This window comes from Calidris pugnax, unplaced genomic scaffold, assembly GCF_001431845.1.
Source record: "Calidris pugnax isolate Ruff unplaced genomic scaffold, ASM143184v1 scaffold281, whole genome shotgun sequence".
Taxonomy (NCBI): domain Eukaryota; kingdom Metazoa; phylum Chordata; class Aves; order Charadriiformes; family Scolopacidae; genus Calidris; species Calidris pugnax.
In genome coordinates this window covers 1,167,559-1,185,876 of record NW_015091028.1, presented here as the reverse complement: position 1 = coordinate 1,185,876, position 18,318 = coordinate 1,167,559, and the positions used below count along the sequence as shown (strand labels likewise).

The 18,318-nt window shown below is 46.6% G+C and overlaps 2 protein-coding genes across 4 annotated transcripts; one reads left to right on the top strand and one right to left on the bottom strand.

Annotated features, from left to right (window-relative positions):
• Window positions 1-162: 162 nt before the first annotated feature.
• On the bottom strand, window positions 163-3,938 carry CETN2 (centrin 2). The gene is made up of 5 exons (XM_014956080.1): window positions 3,856-3,938; window positions 3,449-3,607; window positions 2,285-2,413; window positions 1,458-1,595; window positions 163-402 (listed from the first exon to the last, which is right to left on the bottom strand). The coding sequence occupies exons 1-5, from the start codon at window positions 3,856-3,858 to the stop codon at window positions 313-315; spliced, it is 519 nt and encodes a 172-aa protein (XP_014811566.1). The 5' UTR covers window positions 3,859-3,938; the 3' UTR covers window positions 163-312.
• Window positions 3,939-4,251: 313 nt separating this feature from the next.
• Window positions 4,252-15,609, top strand: NSDHL (NAD(P) dependent steroid dehydrogenase-like). 3 transcript variants are annotated; one of them, XM_014955952.1, is made up of 8 exons: window positions 4,252-4,296; window positions 6,438-6,488; window positions 8,382-8,543; window positions 9,449-9,595; window positions 11,013-11,141; window positions 11,901-12,043; window positions 13,912-14,014; window positions 14,618-15,609. In XM_014955952.1, the coding sequence occupies exons 2-8, from the start codon at window positions 6,468-6,470 to the stop codon at window positions 14,951-14,953; spliced, it is 1,041 nt and encodes a 346-aa protein (XP_014811438.1). In that variant the 5' UTR covers window positions 4,252-4,296; window positions 6,438-6,467; the 3' UTR covers window positions 14,954-15,609. The 3 variants fall into 3 exon arrangements, with proteins under 3 accessions (XP_014811438.1, XP_014811437.1, XP_014811439.1); XM_014955951.1 differs by having other exon boundaries at window positions 4,275-4,360; XM_014955953.1 differs by lacking the exon at window positions 4,252-4,296 and adding an exon at window positions 5,663-5,757.
• Window positions 15,610-18,318: the final 2,709 nt, after the last annotated feature.

Here is an 18,318-nt window from a genome sequence, read left to right as displayed (position 1 = left end):
ACCCAAACCCTTCCAGCCACCGGGAAGTGGAGATTTAGGTTTGGCCCCTGGTTTTCCCTGGGGAAGGGTGTGAGGATCTGGATCCAAAATGGGCTTTGTGCTGAAAACAAAGAGTGTAAACATCTCACGAGCGCAGACAGCCAGGTTGCTACATGTAAACAGGTTGGCAGCTGGTCCACGGACACAAGCTCAAGATTGTCCACTTAAAAAAGATTGACCTGTGTTTTCTGCCGTTTCCAGAGAAAAAAAAAAAGTGAGGCAGCTCCCAAACGTAGGTACACGTGTGCAAAAATAAATAACTAACGCCCTCTTTCAGTAAAGGCTGGTCTTCTTCATGATCCTCAGGAACTCCTGCTCGTCCACTTCCCCGTCCCCGTCCCTGTCGGCTTCGTCGATCATCTCCTGGAAGAGATTTGTGCTCGGAAATTAGACACGGATTCAAATTATTAGATAAATTCAGAATTAGAACCGCTTTTTAGCAAATTGTATCAGAGGGGACAGCGTTAGCTCAACGTCAGACCTACTATGCTACAAAATATTTGTACTGAACTAGTATATATATATTTATACAAAAATCTGTGTAGAAAATGTGTCATTATAGGAACTGTCCTGGAAGAAACAAAGTTGTTGCCTTTGAATCACCCTAACCCCCTGAAACTGCAATTCCACCCAGGTGGTTTCGACAGCCGTGTTCTGTTATCCCATCCCTGAGCCTGGAATCCCTTTCCCAACCCCACATTGACCAAACCTCTTCCATTTCTGCCAGCTGAGACGTAGACTGTGACCATTTACACAGGTTTTAAACAAATGCAAATATGAAACCCAAGTAGAACCATAGAATTTTCCGGGTTGGAAAGGACCTTTAAGATCATTGAGTCCAACCATCAACCTAACCCTGATAAACCATCACTGACCCATGTCTCTAAGCTCCATATCAACCCGGCTTTTGAATCCCTCCAGGGATGGTGCCTCAACCCCTGCCCTGGGCAGCCCATTCCAAGGCTTCATAACCCTTTCTGTGTACAAATTGTTCCCAATCTCCAATCTGAACCTCCCCTGGCGCAACTTGAGGCCGTTTCCTCTTGTCCCATGGCCTGTTCTTTGGGAGAAGAGACCGACCCCCCTGGCTGCCCCCTCCTTTCAGGGAGTTGGAGAGAGCCAGAAGGTCTCCCCTCAGCCTCCTTTTCTCCAGGCTGAACACCCCCAGCTCCCTCAGCCTCTCCTCACAAGACTTGTGCTCCAGACCCCTCACCAGCTCCATTGCCCTTCTCTGGACCTGCTCCAGCCCCTCAAGGTCTCTTTTGTGGTGAGGGGCCCAAAACTGGACCCAGCCCTCGAGGTGGGGAAGTAACACATGAAGGTGACACGGGGCGATGGGGACCTTCCCATGGCCAGGACACAGGGAGGCAGAGGGGGAGCCTCACTCCGTAATGTTGTTTCCAGTGCTGGGTACAGACCTGCAGCTCTTCATCCGTGAGATTTTCCCCCAGTTCCTTGGCGACACGTTTGAGGTTTTTGAAAGAGATTTTGCCGGTTTCATCGTCGTCAAAGAGTTTGAAAGCTTTGAGAATCTCCTCTTTGGTATCTTTCTCAGCCTTAAAGAAGTAAGCGTAAGTTTAAGGAAAGAAAAGTAGTGGTTATGTTGTAAGTAACACTCAAAGTTATAAAAGAGAAGTATCAGAAAGACAGAGAACCTCTCTTAAGAGGAAATTTAAAGCCCAGCCAGCAGGACGTGTGTGTACAAAAGCTGATGCTACAAGAGACAGAGTGATGCTTCCTGAAGCTCAGGGCTTCAGGGATTTTTTTTTCCCTTCATAGCTAGCAGATGCCTTTGGGATTACAGTATCAGGATCTTCCACTGTTAAATATCTGGGTTTACTCAACTTTTTTTTTTTTTTAAATTTTTAAAATCAGAGATTTCATCTGGAAATGTCTTAAAACTCCAGAAAAGAAAAATACAGTGCGTTGCTACAGTCATCCATGTCACACATCAACACCCCGACAGCTTCCCACAGCCCAGAGCTGGGTTCACTCTGTGATAAAAATCTTGATTTTGTATTTTCCCTTTTCTCATGCACACATAAAACCCTGATTGCAAAATAATCATTTTAACCTTACCTTGAAAAATGAGGTAGGGCAGTCCCTGTCTTAGAATTCTAACTTTTATATATTTTGTTGTTAAGATTAAAACAGTGCTTTCATCCCCCACCAAAACTGAAAGGAAACAAAAGGTACTGACCCATTTTCAAAATTGCTTTTCCTTTGACTTTTAAAATTTACTCACCATCTTCTGTGTCATCACTACCAAGAAGTCACTGAAGCTGATTTTTCCTGTTCCTTCCTTATCGATATCTGATATCATTTTCTTGATCTCTTCTTTTTTAGGTTCAAACCCTAGTGCTCTCATGGCCACCTGTCAGGACAAAAAAAAAAAATTATAAATCATACAAAACTATAAACAAAAGCACAGGGGGAGGGGAAGAGAAAGCAGCAGACTCAGAGCAAGGCTACGCTGCACACATCGAGGGCACATCGAGCTGCAGAGAACAGACAGGCAATCATTGACATTTGGTTCACTAGTTAACTCAGAAAGTTCCTAAACACATTCTTACCACCTCATCCACCACTCCCTGCTCAGAACGGGCAAGAATTCAGAGGGAAAGGCTAGCATTCCCTTTGCAGTGAGAAACTAGACACTGAATAATAATAATTAACAAAAAAGAGCTTATTTATTGCCCTGTTGTAAGCAAGATGGTTAAAGGGAACACCCAGAAATGCCTCAACAAAATAACTTGAAGACAAGTGGCTCCAAGAGAGAAGTTTCCATCATACGTGCAACTCTACCGAACTCCAACAACCTGCTCTGGTGGCACAAAGAAGTAGAGTCTTCAGCTGTTAGACCACTGGGAACTTAAATCAGTTAATTTTTCATTCTAGTGACAAAAATCTTTTTCAAATGAATGTTGAGAAAACACAATTCTGAAAGCAAAATAAGTCCTAAATTGCTGATGACTCTTCTTCCCAAAGGGCAGGGGTGAGGAGGGACCAAAAATATTTTGCAATAAATAAAAACATGAATAACATTGTTGTATTCCAAAGCTTGGGCAACCTAATTTGCTTAGCACGCAATCCTCAACAACACATAGAGAGGGGAAAAAACACACACCTTTTTAATATGCACAAACCCTTTTTGATGTTTTACTAACAGAGAAGGAGACAGTACAGAAAATGCAGAACTACCAATATGTTTCGGCCAGCCTGGTCCTAAAGACAATTATAGCTCTTTACTGGTGCTATTGGTTAAGAGAAGAACCTGTTGACAGCAAGGTTTTATGCTGGCAGAAATAATAAATCTCTCCTTTCCTGTTTCAGAGCATTTAGGCATTTATGCCCCAATTACTTTATAACCCCAGTAGAGCTGTGCTTCTAGCACCAGGACAACACTTACCTTTAGCTCCTTAACGTCTATGTTCCCGGTGCCGTCTGTGTCAAACAGGTCGAAAGCCTCCCGGATCTCCTGCTTCTGCTCCTCGGTCAGCTCCAGCTTGGGACTGGCTTTCTTCCTCTGGGAGGCGGCTCCGAGCGAGGGCTTCTTCAAGCTGGAGGCCTTGGCACAGCAACACAAGAGCAAAGGAGGATCAGAACCGCCGCCGCCAGACTCGGGCCCGGGAAGGGGCGGGTGAGGCCCGTAGGACAGCGGCCGCCTCAGCCTCCAGAGAGGCCGCTCCGGACTGACAGCGGCCTCCTCCGCAGCCCCGCCGCCGGGAGGCCGGATGGGAGCGGAGCAGGGCCCGAGGCCCGCTCCTGCCGCCGGGGAGGGAGGGGAGGGGAAGCGCCGGGCCGGGCCGCACTCACCATCCCGGCGGCCGGCGCCCCAGGGCGGCTCCAATCCTGGCAGGCCGAGACTCAATGCCGCCCTTCCCCATTGGCTGATGCCCCTACGCCGTCGCTATGGCAACGCTCACTCCGATTTGCTGGCCAGCCGGGCGCGGGAGGCGCTGAGGCCAAAGCGATTGGCCAACGCGCGGCTGGGGCGGGGCCAAGAGGGGACGGACCGGAGGAGACGCCCCTCTCCACCTTCCGTCAAAGGCGATTGGCCGAAGGGAGGTGGCCGCGGGCCAATCAGCGAGAGAGAGCCGGCTAGCGCGATGCTCAGCCCAGGGCGGGTGGGAGGTGAGGCGGTGGGAGTGGGCGGGGTTTGCTGGAAGCGGCCGCGCCGATTGGTGGACGAGAGGATAAGGGGCGGGGCCGGCAGTGAGGGCGGGCAGCGAGGGGCCGTAGGGCGCTGGCGGTGCGGTGAGCGGAGAGGGGCCGGGCTGAGGGGGCTGAAGGGGCTGAGGAGACCCGGCGGGTCCTGGAGGTGCGGGCTGGAGGCAGCAGGGCCCGGGGGGACCGTGAGGGAGCCGGGGGGGTGAAGCAGGTCGTGGGGGCTGCGGTGCAGGGGAGGCTGTGGGGAAGATTGTTAGGGGAGGCCGCGGGGAGGAAGGGCAGGTGGAGAGGGGTGTGAGGAGGGGGGTGTGAGGAGAGGGGAGGTGATTCTGCCCCTCTGCTCTGCGCTCCTGAGACCTCACCTGGAGCTCTGTGTCCAGCTCTGGAGTCCTCAACATAGGAAGGACATGGAGCTGTTGGAATGTGGAGGGCCAGGAAGGTGCTCAGAGGGATGGAGCATCTCTCCTGTGAAGACAGGCTGAGAGAGCTGGGGTTGTTCAGCCTGGAGAAGAGAAGGCTCCGGGGAGACCTTAGAGCAGCCTTTCAGTACCTGAAGGGGCTACAGGAGAGATGGGGAGGGACTCTTTGTCAGGAAGTGCAGTGACAGGACAAGGGGTAACGGTTTTAAATTGGAAGAGGGGAGATTTAGATTAGACACCAGAAATAAATTCTTTGCTGTGAGGGTGGTGAGAGCCTGGCCCAGGTCGCCCAGAGAAGCTGTGGCTGCCCCATCCCTGGAGGGGTTCAAGGCCAGGCTGGATGGGGCTTGGAGCAACCTGGTGTAGTGGGAGGTGTCCCTGCCCAGGGCAGGGGGTGGCACTGGGGGGGCTTTAAGGTCCCTTCCAACTCTGATCATTCCATGATTCTGTGAAAGCTGGGGTGGGTGTGGAGGGCAGCTGGAGGGGTGGGAGGAGGGTGGGGGGTGCTGAAAGAGCTGGAGAGAAACTGGAGACTGAGCAGTTCATAAATTATACATTGCATTTTGGAGAGTGGCAAGGCCTCTGTAAAGGGAGATGAGGGGGTGACTGGAGGATGGGTCACCTGGTGCCCTTACTTTCAAACCAGCTTGGTGTTCCTGGCTGAACAGACACCAATCCTGCCTGGTTTTTGGCTTTTTCCTTGCTGTTTCAAAGGGCTTTTCAGAAAAATAAAAAACCAAGGGCGCCAAACGGGGTAGCTTGCGGGGAGCCAGTCCAGCAGATGTATCTGCTTGCATGAGGCACAGTACTGTGATAATTTTATAGTGGCATCGGTGTAGCTGGGCCTGGATCTCGTCCAGTTGTGTTGGCACTAGTATTCGTGACGTGAGATGGGTCAAAGAGCTGCTCTGGCTGAAAACCAACTCGGGCAGAAAATGATTAATTTTCAGCTAGTCATGGCCTTGATCCATCTCGGTGCCTGAACAGCAGGAGACACTGGGAAGCGCTGACCAGGAATACAGAGGATCACGTCAGCCTCTAAAGCAGTAGTTTGTCATAGCCATGGTTTAAAGTGACCATAGAGCCATCCCACGTCTCAGTGTGCAGCTTGTCTTTATGCTGGAAACAGGTCTGAGTAGGCGTGCTGTCTTCTTCTGCCTTAAATTCTACCCCACACAGTAGGATCCCAGCTCAGTGGGGAATTTTCTTTGCTATTGCTGGGAGGAATAGCGTATTTTAATGAAATTGGTGGGATCAACAGCCTGGGATGTGAAAACTTGGAAAATCTCACCAGTGGCTCCCCTCTCATCTCCGATGGGGGGTGTTACACCCCGTGCTGTGTCTGCTGCTGTGGAACAGCAGGGAATGGTGCTGCTGAAGTGCCTGGACTTCAGATTTGTTTTCTTGTTCCAAACACCCTTGAACAACTTTATTTTTGAAGAGGACATTGCCATAACCTGCAATTGTGTTTATGTTATTTGGAGTATAAATATTCAGACTTAGAGAAAGTGCATGAAGCTAATATTAGCTAAAATAAGATGGTGCCTTTGTTATCAAGGATATTTTATTATATTAAAATTATGCCTTTGAGGAAGCTGTTTGATGTCACTGTTACACTGGTACTGCTTATTTTGTTCAGGGTGGCAGAGAGAATTAGCTCTTTCTTTTCATGCTGCTCTTTAGCATAATGGCTTCAAACCTTGACTCCTATAACTACAAATGTGTTGGAAAAAAAAAGGTGGTTCGTGTTGATGGCAGGCTTAAGTAAAGTATTGTATTGTGAATAAAATAATATTCTCCTTTTTAAAGGAATCGGGTTGGTAGTGAATCATCTGAGAAATGGCCACACGCCTCAGATCGGTAAGTTGAGGACTTAAATGGTGCTTTATGAAGCAGAAATGTATTTTCATAAATTTTTTTTCTGAACATTACTAGGGAAGACATGAGACTGTTCCTGCATTCATACAAACTCTAGAGATATTGGTGGGGAAAACGTGATTTTTTCCAAAGAACTATTTTATTTTCTGAACTATTTTCTCATTAATTCGTACAAAGCTTATGGAAGAGCAGTGCATCTCAGACATTTAGAGAGCATGAACAAGCTCTTACCTCTTCACAGCACAACCCTGGATATGTAGTAATTCATATCCTAAAATCAATGTAATCATGTGTAGGCTGGCTTTCTACCTGCATTTTTTAAAACAGAAACAGCTGATCAATCCAGGTGCAGTTATCCTGGTTCTGGTCATTGAGCTGGGTCATTCAACACTTTCCCAAGAGGAGTGTGTACCAGATTGTGTTTCATGTTATAAATGTGAACTAAAGATTGTTTAAATAGTCTGCTTCTCATCACTGGTTAGGATAGTGTCCTTTCCTTGGGTGAGTGGAAAACTGTCATACAGAAAACCCTGGATTGTCTCATCCGTGTGGGTAGAAAATGATGGTGATGTTCAGAGCCAGACAGAGGGTGTCACTCTGTTGCTGCAAAACTTCTGTTCAGCACATCTGAGCGCAGTGTGTGGTTTGGGGCTCTCATTTTACGAAGAACATGCTGGAATGAGAAGGGAAGACAAGTAAAAAATAGTGATGGAATGGGACGAGTGCCTTCTGAGGAGGAGCTGAGAAGGCCAGACCACTTGACAAAGAGAGGGCACTGCAGAGGGGAGGGGTGTCACGGGGTTCAGAGGATCAGGAAGGTGGTGAGTAAAGCAAATGCAAACCTGTTGTAGTGGGGGAATGCAGGGAGAGAGAATGGCAGAGAGTCCCTAGACTTGCATATTCCTTCTGTATCGTCTGTTCTCTTGCAACTATCTGAACCAAACAGACTGCTTTTTACAAATCACTTTAATCAGACTGTGCTTTGCATGCACCGTTCTAAATAACTGCTTCTGCTGTAATGTAACTGAGCACCTGCAGTGAACTCTTCTCATTCTGTTGTGGATAACTGACACTTTCCAGTAGAGGCTTTGTTTAAGGATGTAGCACTTAGAAATTATCATCTTTGCGTGGCTTCACTGGGTTAAAATTCCCTTCAGCTCGATGGTGTAACTGCAGAGGAGGGGGTTGTGTGGCAACAATAAGGAGCAAATCTATTCCCCACCAGGACAGAGCATTCTTTGTACAAAAGCTTCCTCAGACCTGCCCTTGTGTGTTCTGTCTTGGCAGCAAGGGCTTCAGTCTCAGCCCAGTTAGAGGAGCGACCAGACGAATCTGTTAATTAGTGACTCTAGCCATTGATTTTTAAAAGCTTTAAAAAAGAAAGGAAGAACTAATGACTAACTTAAAAGGATGAGCCTTGCCTGTACCCGATTGCTTTCCTGCCTGGGAGAAACCTAAGTTTCACATGCTCTGAAAATAATGTTGTCCTTGCCAACGGTGACAGTTTTAGCATGGTGAAGTATCTGTGCCGTGTGGCTGAAGCCAATTTGGTTTGCTTTACCATCAGGGCAGAGTTTCTCAGACCAGTCCTCTTTTCCTTCCCTCCTCCATGAGCCACTCAGTTATGAGGCAGAGCCCTGCCCAGTACAAACCAGCATGTGAGCCTTGTGGGCCATTAGTATTTCTGAACTTATAAGTTACTGTGATAGCACAGACGTATTGAAGAGTCTTTTGGTATCTGAATTTAGAGTCTTCTAATTAAAATAGCTACTGACTAGTGCAAAATTCCAGCACGCTAAGATCTTGGGAAGTTCAGATCAGTTTGCTTGCCTGGTATGTCTGCTGGCTGAAGGGTTTTTCTCCCCATCTCTGCAGGGTGGTAAGAAATGTGTGGTGATCGGTGGGTCAGGATTCTTGGGCCAGCACATGGTGGAGCAGCTCCTGGAGAAGGGTTACACCGTCAACGTGTTTGACATCCAGAAGAGATTCGACAACGACAGAGTGCAGTTCTTCCTGGGAGACCTTTGTGACAAGGAGGTACAGACTAAGGACACTCCATGGTGTGGGTGGATAGAAAGGATATCTGTTTAAACAAACGTTTGTTGCCTGAAGCGCTAAAACACCTGATGGTGTTGCACAGGTGGTAAAAGGGTACCTAGACATACCCCCAACCTTTCCCAGTGAAGTTGGTAGCTTGAGCAGTTTTCTGTGGAAACCTCATCTAGAACATTTAAAGAAATATACTTGATGTCTGCTTGAAGCTGGGAAGAACAGAACGTGTTTCTGTGTTGTGATTTGCATTACTGTTAGCTCAGATCTACAGTGTAATTACAGCCACTGTTGGTAATTGCAGGTGGGTGCTCTCCTGGCTAACCTCAGCTGCAGAAGGCATTATTCCGAGCAGTTAAGGCACACTAAAACCTCTTGCCTTAAGTCATGTGTGTGAGCCTTGGTGAAAACCTTTGTGTGCACCCAGAAGAGACGTCTCCCCACCAGCACAAAGTCTCACATCTCAGAGCTTTGTGCCAGTCCCCTCAAACACAGACACTGCCACGGGGTAGTGCTGGCTGTTAAACCTGCTGCTCCCTGAGTGTTCTAACTCCTGTCTCCAGGTCATTTTGAGTCTCAAACCTGCACTTCAGACTATTGCAAGTAGTTAAGTCTAGGTGGCCTCTGGGTCTCAGAAAGTTCCCAGGTTCTTCTCTGAAGAGAAAAGATGATGTGGTGCTTTTCTGGCTAGCAAAAAATGAAAGGACACTGTGAAGATCCTGGACACTAATCCTATTCCAGCTGCTCATCTTTATGGAAGGAACATGACTTGGAATTTAGCGGTTTTATTTCCATGAGAGAAAACCCTGTGTTTTATTTCCTTCCTGTTTATTTGTTCTCAGCAGGCACTATTGCTGTTGCTTCATTGCTGTCTCGCGTGATGTATCTTCCAGGCTTTGCTGCCAGCTTTACAAGGTGTGTCAGTGGCATTTCACTGCGCGTCGCCAGCACCTTCAAGTGACAACAGGGAACTGTTTTATAAGGTGAATTTTATAGGAACCAAAGCAGTCATTGAAGCCTGCAAAGAAGCTGGAGTGCAGGTAAGGGTAGAAAAGCACACGGAGACGATAAGATGCTGATGTGACTTTATAACAGTTGCAGCGTGGACCAGTTTTAATCTAGTTTGATAGAGGACCAAGGGTCTCAGATACTGAATTCTTACTTTTTCTATGAAAATGAGTAGAGACTACTAAGAGAGAGACTCCATTGGTCTTGGCTTGGTGTCTAGTGCAAGCTCATCCCATGTTTGCCCCACAAAACCTGCACGCTACAATCTTCCTGGCTGACTGCAGGAAAAGCATCCATTGAAATTTTCCCTACTAGACGTCTGGGAATCACCCACGGGAGAACTGTGACTGACAAGTGGATTCTTTTATGTTGTAATAAGAGGACAGCTCTAAGGATAGCTTATCCAGCAGTGGAAGTGTTCATGGCATCTATTACCTCCGTGAATTCTCTGACATATAATGAAAGGAACACACTTATGCCATAATGTCACTGTAATTTGGTTTTAAAAGTCATTTGCCCACAAAAGAAAGAGCCAGAGGAAACCAGGCTGCTGTTCAGGCAAGTGTTTTGGTTTGTTGGGGTTTTTTTTCCCTCAGCTGGTATTGCGGGAGTTTTAATTTAAATTCCTAGCAAATTTTCAAGCGCAGTGCATGTGAAGATCCCTTACTTATTTTGGGCAGAGATGTTGCCTCCAAAGCCTGCATTTTGTGCTGTGTCCAGGTACAAATACGCAGGTAATAATGTTTAGAATTAAATTGTGTGTATCACATGGGAGTCCCAGCCCCACAGTTGGTGGTTTGGTTTTTTCCCCACCTTGGTAAAAAGCTGCTGTAGGAAATGGGCCACGCGGTGTTTCCCTTCGGGCTCAGTCTGGATCCTCTCTGAGGGAGGAGTTAAGTCTTGTTGGGACTTGTTGGATCTCCTCATCTTTCTATTACAATGTGGATCTTGTTTAAAGCCACATGTCTCTCATTACTCAAACACATCACTGACTTCCTGTTTTAAATCCACTACGGTATGTTTTTATCCAACAAAAACATCCAAGATCAAAATTATTTTTTTGTTTAATCTACTGTTATTGTCAAGATGAGTAAATATATCTTAAAAACACTCATTGCATGTTAAGTGCTAAAATGTGCCAAGCCAAGTGGGTGCTGTGCTTTTTCCTGGAGATATTTTCTCCTTAACTGGCTGCTTTGGGTGTTTATTGAAGTGTTTTAATCTCCTTTAGGTAGCACTAAACAATGTGACAATGTCAATTAAAACGAGTGGGAGTTTTCTTACCTGCAGTTTCAGATCACCTCCTGTGAGCCCATGTTCTTCCAGACTTAGTTTATTATCTGTAGAATCAGTTGATTAAACGCTGTTATTGTCTTTACTCAGCCTTCGTAAATAATGACCCTTTTGTCTTAGGCTTTAAACGACTGTTCTCTTTCACATCTATTGCAGAAACTGGTGTTAACCAGCAGTGCCAGTGTCGTTTTTGAGGGCACAGACATAAAAAATGGATCAGAAGACCTCCCTTATGCAAAAAAACCTATCGACTATTACACAGAGACGAAGATCCTCCAGGAGAAGGTATTTGTCATCATATGGTAAATGACGTTATTTTCAGTGCTTACAACTGCCCTCCTAAAAGTAGGGCATGCCCTTGGGGGCACAACAGGCTCTTCAAGACTGAACAGATCTCTCTTGTTCTCCAGAATCTCTCTTGCATTAAAAAGAAGTATCTCGTTCTTACAGTGGCAGAGAAAATGTGCACAGAATCCTGCAGAGGTAGCAATGCCTGCTGGAGTTCTCTGACTATAACTGAAATTGAAAATTCCCTTCTTGTAGACAAACCTGCCAGATTTTAGCCCTCCTCTTCTCAGCGTGGAGACTTGTGGGCTGTGGATTGGTTTGTTGTGTCACAGAGAAGGACGGGGGCTGCCGTTTGTGTCTTTCACAAGGGCCCCCCATCCTTTTCCCTGGTGATGCTGATGGGTTGGGGAGGCTTTCCTAGAGGCTGGCTCACTGTCCAAATATATCAGTCAGCAGTTGTGTCCTCCTTGGCTGCTGGTACTCCTAAGTAGTGTATTCACTTAATAAAAAGAGAATTCATTAAAGCTGTGACATAAATTACCAGGGAAGCTGAATGAAATAGTGTGTAATGCTACAGAGGTTGTTTCTAGAGAAAGAATAAGAGAATTGGCAGAGCTGTTGCTTTCACTGGAAGAGCCGTGTGATCATGCTGTTTCTGAACTCATCCACCTGCTGGATTTTCTATTAAAAACCCAACAACAACGCATACAAATAAACAAAGATAACCTGATTTGATTATCTTTTTTTCCCCACCAGGAAGTGCTCAGTGCAAATGACCCAGGCAACAATTTCTTCACTACTGCCATCCGTCCCCATGGAATATTTGGTCCTAGAGACCCCCAGCTGGTTCCCATCCTCATCCAGGCAGCCAAGAGCGGCAAAATGAAGTTCATAATTGGGTGAGTGAGGCTTGGTCATTCCATAGCCTTCCTTAAAATTGATGCTGAACCTACAAAGCCCTTGTGGAGAATAATATTAAATCAGTAGAGGTGGTGTGGCATGGAAAAAAAAGATGTTTATTTAATTTAATACCACTCCCATGGTGAGTGTTTATAATGCAAAAATAGTGTCTGTGGGGAGAGCTGCCATAGCTTGAGCTGTCTGTGCCTTGTCTGAAGAGCTGTCCTTTTAAACATGAGAGAGCTCAGATTACTTCTTGTTAATTTAATTAATACACACTTCTGGTATTTGAGGTTCTTGCAATTAAAAAGCCTCTGTGGCAGTGTTTCAGTATTTCTGATGATAAGATCAAACATGGTTGCCTCGTTATTGAGCCTTGCAGAGCTTCTAACAGACCACTGAAACTTTAGAGCAAGAAATAGTTCAAGCTACTACTAAGGATATTTTTAATTGATTGTATTATGCTCATGAAAAGAAATGTGCTCTTTAATTTGTAATAGATTTTTATTACATGGAAGGAGCTGGTTTGTGTGTCTGTGTGCACATGGGGTAGAAGGAAGAAAGGCAATAGGTTGTGGGTTTTTTGGTATTGGGGTTGTGGTTTTTTGAGTTCTCCTTATGGTTCCATTCTGAATTGATCTCTCAAGTGATCTGGGAGCAGTAACTCTGTACAAACTCAAGGTTTCTGCTTCGTGCAAGTCTGCATTCACTCCCAGCTCAGACCTGCACTCCTCGTTGGAGTTTCCCTACCGCTACCCAGACCCGTACATCCCTTCCAAGAAAGCAGATAAAGCCATTCATCCACAAACAGAGGAAATGAAAGTGATTCTTTCTCAGAATGCTGGGTTGCAGCAACACTGGTTTGTGGCCAAATGAGTGTGGGGATGGTTTTGTAACAAACCAGTTGTTTCATTTTGCTGGACTCTTGAAAATGATACAGAGATTCACTGTCATTTTCTGTACCTGTGCAGAAATAGATTTAGCACAGAGGGTTAAATCTCTTGTAGCTGTGGCTGAAGTTGGCGTGTGGAGGGAGTGAGTTAGAATTTCATGAGCCGAGAAATTCATAATTGAAAGCTTGTCCTTAAATGACTGACTCTGTGCTAGTTACCACTCTCTTTCCATTTGTTCTGCTTCTGTGGATCACTCTGCTGATTCTCAGACCTGTAGGATCTGCCACTCCTGGAAACTTGGTAACTTGGGAGGTTTAAAAATGGTACTGTTACGTTACAGGAATGTAAACTTTGAGGGCCTCCGCAAGAGCTGAGACAATAACAGCCTTTCCTCTGTCTCCAAAAATAATACATTTCATCTCTCTGGCAGGGCATAGCCTGATGTTGCAGGACAAGAGAGCAGGAGAATCATAGAACCACAGAATGGTTAGAGTTGGAAAGGACCTTAAAGATCATTGAGTTCCACCCCCTGCCCTGGGCAGGGACACCTCCCACCAGACCAGGTTGCTCCAAGCCCCCTCCAACCTGCCCTTGAACCCCTCCAGGGATGGGGCAGCCACAGCTTCTCGGGGCAACCTGGGCCAGGCTCTCACCACCCTCACACCAAACAAGTTCTTCCCCACATCTCAGCTCCATCTCCCCTCTTTCAGTGTCAAACCCTTCCCCCTCCTCCTATCACTCTCCTATCACTACATTCCCTGATCACGAGTCCCTCCCCATTCTCCTGTAGCCCCCTTCAGGTACTGGAAGGCCGTTATAAGGTCTCCCTGGAGCTTTCTCTTCTCCAGGTTGAAAGAAGAGGAAACTTGGAATAAATATATCTTGTGTTCAAGTCCTTTCTTTTACCACAAGCAGATTTTTTTTTTTTCTTTTTTTTAGCCTTGAGGCTAAACTTCTTCCTTTTGTCTGTGCAGGGATGGAAAGAACCTGGTGGACTTCACCTACGTGGAAAATGTGGTGCACGGCCACATCTTGGCTGCAGAACAGCTTCGGGAGGGCTCTCCCCTGTGTGGGAAGGTAAGGAAGGACCTTGGGAGGGGGTGTCTCCATTGACAAGCGTCGCCTGGCTTCATGTGGCCATGGGTGGAAGTCCAACACACAAATGAGTCAGGTTTTTTCTGGCCCTGGGCACAAGGAATGGTGGCCTGTCTGGTGACAGCTGTGTGCAGCCGCGTGGGCTGAGATGTGGGAATAGACTTTAACTTCACGCTGTAAAACTCCTTGTGCAAGGAAATGCAGCCAGAATTGTGGGCAGCCAAGTTGTGTACATATGAAACATAGTTATTTAGTTTTTGCAATAGAGTTGAGGACAGGAGAGACTTTTATGGATTTTCATGGCACCGCCGTGCTCTGGTCGTGAGGATGCTTTCACGTGTTTGTGTTGTGTCACTTGGTTTGTTTGACCATTTCTCAGCAATCTGAACCTCTGGAGTGTCGGAAGTAGCTGGTTTTCTTAGCAAAGAAGGGGTTCATTGCTTTTCAGACAGAGGTGCAAAGCAGTTTCTCAAGAAAATGTGTTCTCAGTCAAGCCAGGGACATCAGTCCCTGTGTGAACATGAGACAAATTTGTGAAAACCGCAATGATTTTGTCATCTGGCTTTTTGTCTTCCTCTTTTCCAGGCATTTCATATCACAAATGACGAACCAATTCCTTTCTGGGCTTTCATGTCCCGTATTTTGACTGGCTTGAACTACGACCCTCCCAAGTACCACATTCCCTATTGGCTGGCCTATTACCTGGCCCTGTTCCTCTCCCTGCTGCTGTGGCTGCTGAGTCCCCTGCTCACCATCAAGCCCACCTTCACCCCCATGCGGGTGGCGTTAGCGGGAACGTTTCACTACTACAGCTGTGAGCGAGCCAAAAGAGACATGGGCTACAGGCCAGTGGTGAGCTTGGATGAAGCCATAGCCAGGACTCTGCAGAGCTACCCCCACCTCCGCCGGGCCAAGGCCTGAGAAGTCCTAGATGGATTTTTTTTTTCTACTTGATTTCCGTAATTTCTTTGATCTCTTAACGTGAACACTGAAGCAAATTTCACTCACTCTCTGGAACAGGGAGTTTTCCCGAAGTCCCTCCTCCTCCTCACCATTATCGAGACAGTTTTATCTGGGTTGAAAATAAACTCCTGTAGGAGCTGCGCTCACAGTTCTTCTCTTTGATGTGACTTCTTGTTTTGAAACAGCTGCTGAACCCTGTGGACTCTGAATAAACACCCTGTTGTGCCCTCCTCAGCCCCAGCCCAGCACATCAACATTCCTTCATCTCTCTCCACCCTGCTCCTCTGTTTTGTTGCTCGGGTGGTAACAGCCGCCTCTTCTCCTGGCTGCAGACTGGTTAATGAGTACTTCTCCTGGCTGTGGTTTGGCTTTTTTTCTATACAAGAGCCGTGAAGGAGAGGCTCGTGCCAAAAAGGAGTTCTGCCACCACCTCTTAAATCATCGAAGCTGATTTTGTTATTGCCTCCATGATTGGTGGGTGATTTGACTTCTTCATCAGGGGGAAATGTGAGAAAAGGCTTGTCAGGCCTCTCTTTGTAAGGAAGCACCTGCCTTTCTTTTTGCAGGAGCCTGTTTCCATTAAAAAATAACCCAAATAAATCAAGAAGAGATGACATCCTAACTTCGTGTCCCATCTTTGAGAGGGCAGAGCCCATTCTGAACATCTCAGCATAAACAGGATTTTAATCATTCCCTTCTGGCTGGGGGGAGATCTTTGCTGTGGCTGTTGTCAGTCAGCACACACTGTCTTACTGCAGCTCCATCCCTTCCCCTAAGAGCTGCAGTGGTTGGAAGATCCTCCTGCACAAAGCTCTCGTCTGGTCTGACATGTTAATTGCTGGAAATGGTGATTTTTTTTTGTTGCTTTGACCACTTTGTACATGGAAAAAACCTCTTTTCCACAAGAAAATAATTATCATAATGCTATGTTCACCCAGCTGTTGAGTTTGACATGTATATGAAGTGTACTTTACCCTATAATCTTTTTAAGTGCCTCAGTTCTGTTTTGTTTTTAAATGAAGAGTTGAGGTTAGAGTTGGAACTTCCCTCCCTGCCAGTTCCTGCCTCTGTGGCCGTTGGGGTGTTTCAGATTTCAGAGGTACGGGCAGTGCCTCCCTCAATGAGCCTTACCCTCCTCTGGGAGCTCCATACGCTGCTTAGAAATAGTTTTATTTTAACTTATGAGCATTTTCTGGAGGGTTTTATGTTAGTTTTTTTTTTTTCATTTTTTTTTGTTGCTTTGACCACTTTGTACATGGAAAAAACCTCTTTTCCACAAGAAAATAATTATCATAATGCTATGTTCACCCAGCTGTTGAGTTTGACATGTATATGAAGTGTACTTTACCCTATAATCTTTTTAAGTGCCTCAGTTCTGTTTTGTTTTTAAATGAAGAGTTGAGGTTAGAGTTGGAACTTCCCTCCCTGCCAGTTCCTGCCTCTGTGGCCGTTTGGGTGTTTCAGATTTCAGAGGTGCGGGCAGTGCCTCCCTCAATGAGCCTTACCCTCCTCTGGGAGCTCCATACGCTGCTTAGAAATAGTTTTATTTTAACTTATGAGCATTTTCTGGAGGGTTTTATGTTAGTTTTTTTTTTTTCCTGGAAATTTTTACTTGCTGCTTTAATGGCTAGTTGGTTTTACCAACTTTTTCCTTAATTGATCTTGAAGTAGATAGCAGCCAATTCCTTGGGCCAGTTCATGCAGTTCTGCTTTGCACTGCTCAGTCACCAGGGGCATAGCAGCCAATTCCTTGGGCCAGTTCATGCGGTTCTGGTTCGCACTGGTCAGTCACCAGGGGCTTTTTTTTTTTTGTAATTCAGCCTGTAGGGTTAAATATCCAAATCTTGACTTCTAGTGTGCAATTCTTCAGCTGTATGTTGTTCAAAAATAAAGTCCTGTGGTTCCTAGGTTTTCTGGAATCGGTTTGTGTCGTCCCACCCCCCATTTCAGGAGGAGACAGAGGGGGTGTCAGACCCCGTGCGAGGCATCGATGCCCCGGCACAAGTTCGGTGTTTGTGGAGAGACCCTTCCTTCCCTCACTGCTTCTGTAAGCGTGGGTCAGTGCCCAACCTATATTAAAAAAAACCCAACAACCCAAAACATAATTGTGACGTATAAAAAGAACTCCTATGGTGAAACCAGGGCTGGCTGAGAGCTTTATTCCCAAGGTTCTGCTTTAAGGGGTGAGGAAGGGTGGGAGCATGTTTGTTCCTTGCTCCTTTCCATAAAGCTGCACTTCTCATTTTTATAACATAATCAACTGAGACTAAACTCGTAGCTTGCTACTAGAAGAATGGCCTTTTGTGAAAATGGGCAATTGGGAGGTGGCTGCTAAAGCCAGGCTGGTAAGAACAGGAAGCCCTGAGGGACAGACAATGTGTTCTCGTTAAGATGGGGCAGCTTTTGGGACTCGTGGTGCAGGACATCAGAGAACTTCAGCTCCTCATCTGCCAGGGATCTGTCCCAAAGCAGGGACAGCACTGTCCTGCTGAGCGGGCAGGATTGTACTGAAGTGAAAGGAGCAAGTGCTATGGTTACTTGAAGTCAAAAGTAAATGAAAAAAAAAACAACCAACCAACCAACGAACAGGGAAAAGCCCGTTTTGGCCTCTAGATGGCATTTCCCAGCTAGAGCTGCCCTGCAGCTTCAACCAGCCCCAAAAATGCTGTCTCTCAGCCTGTGGACACGGTTCCAGTGGAGGGTTACTCATCTCCCCATGCCTCTGGAGGACTGTCAAGGTAAGAGGTGATGGTGACAACCAGAAGGTGCTGCAGAAACAGGAGGCACTGGGAGTTGGATGCCAAGCAGCAGCCAACACAGTTTCCATGAGGTTTGCTGGAGTTGGGGCGAGCAGTTTCCCAGAGCTGGGCACGGAGAGGAGCGTTGCATCACGCTGGATTGGTTTGACTTGGTCCTCCCTGTGTAATTAGGTCAGTTGCCAGCATTTCTCCTGGCAGGGTGAGTGGCTTCTGTTTTCCCAAACACAAACAGGGGTTGTTGCTGGGCCTCTACCCCCGGCCACAACAGAGGAGGAGCCCTGCTTTGTCCACAGCCTCTTCTACCCCTGATCAAGCCTTTCCACTCCTTTTCTCATCCCAACAAGCACCTGTGTGAGTCCCAGCCCACGTTTTCTGGGCAAGCCAGTGAGATCCTTCTGTGCTTTCCTGCCTGTGATTTACTTGTCACGTCACCTCTTCACAACCTGTGTGTGTGTGTGTGTCACCAAGCAGGAGGCTACACAGCAAAATTGCCATTAACAACATTTCCTGCCAAATATCTGGGGTCAGATGCAGTTGCAATCTTTTCTTCTCAGCAACGCTCAC

Bases quoted from the DNA above. Each gene is read 5' to 3' on its own strand.
- CETN2 (XM_014956080.1), bottom strand. The intron at 1,596-2,284 runs GTGAGTAAATTT...TACTTCTTTAAG, and splicing joins TAGTGATGACACAGAAGATG to GCTGAGAAAGATACCAAAGA. The intron at 403-1,457 runs GTCTGTACCCAG...AATCTCTTCCAG, and splicing joins TCACGGATGAAGAGCTGCAG to GAGATGATCGACGAAGCCGA.
- NSDHL (XM_014955952.1), top strand. From the start codon at position 6,468: ATGGCCACACGCCTCAGATCG. The intron at 8,544-9,448 runs GTACAGACTAAG...TGTATCTTCCAG, and splicing joins GAGACCTTTGTGACAAGGAG to GCTTTGCTGCCAGCTTTACA. The intron at 14,015-14,617 runs GTAAGGAAGGAC...CCTCTTTTCCAG, and splicing joins GCTCTCCCCTGTGTGGGAAG to GCATTTCATATCACAAATGA.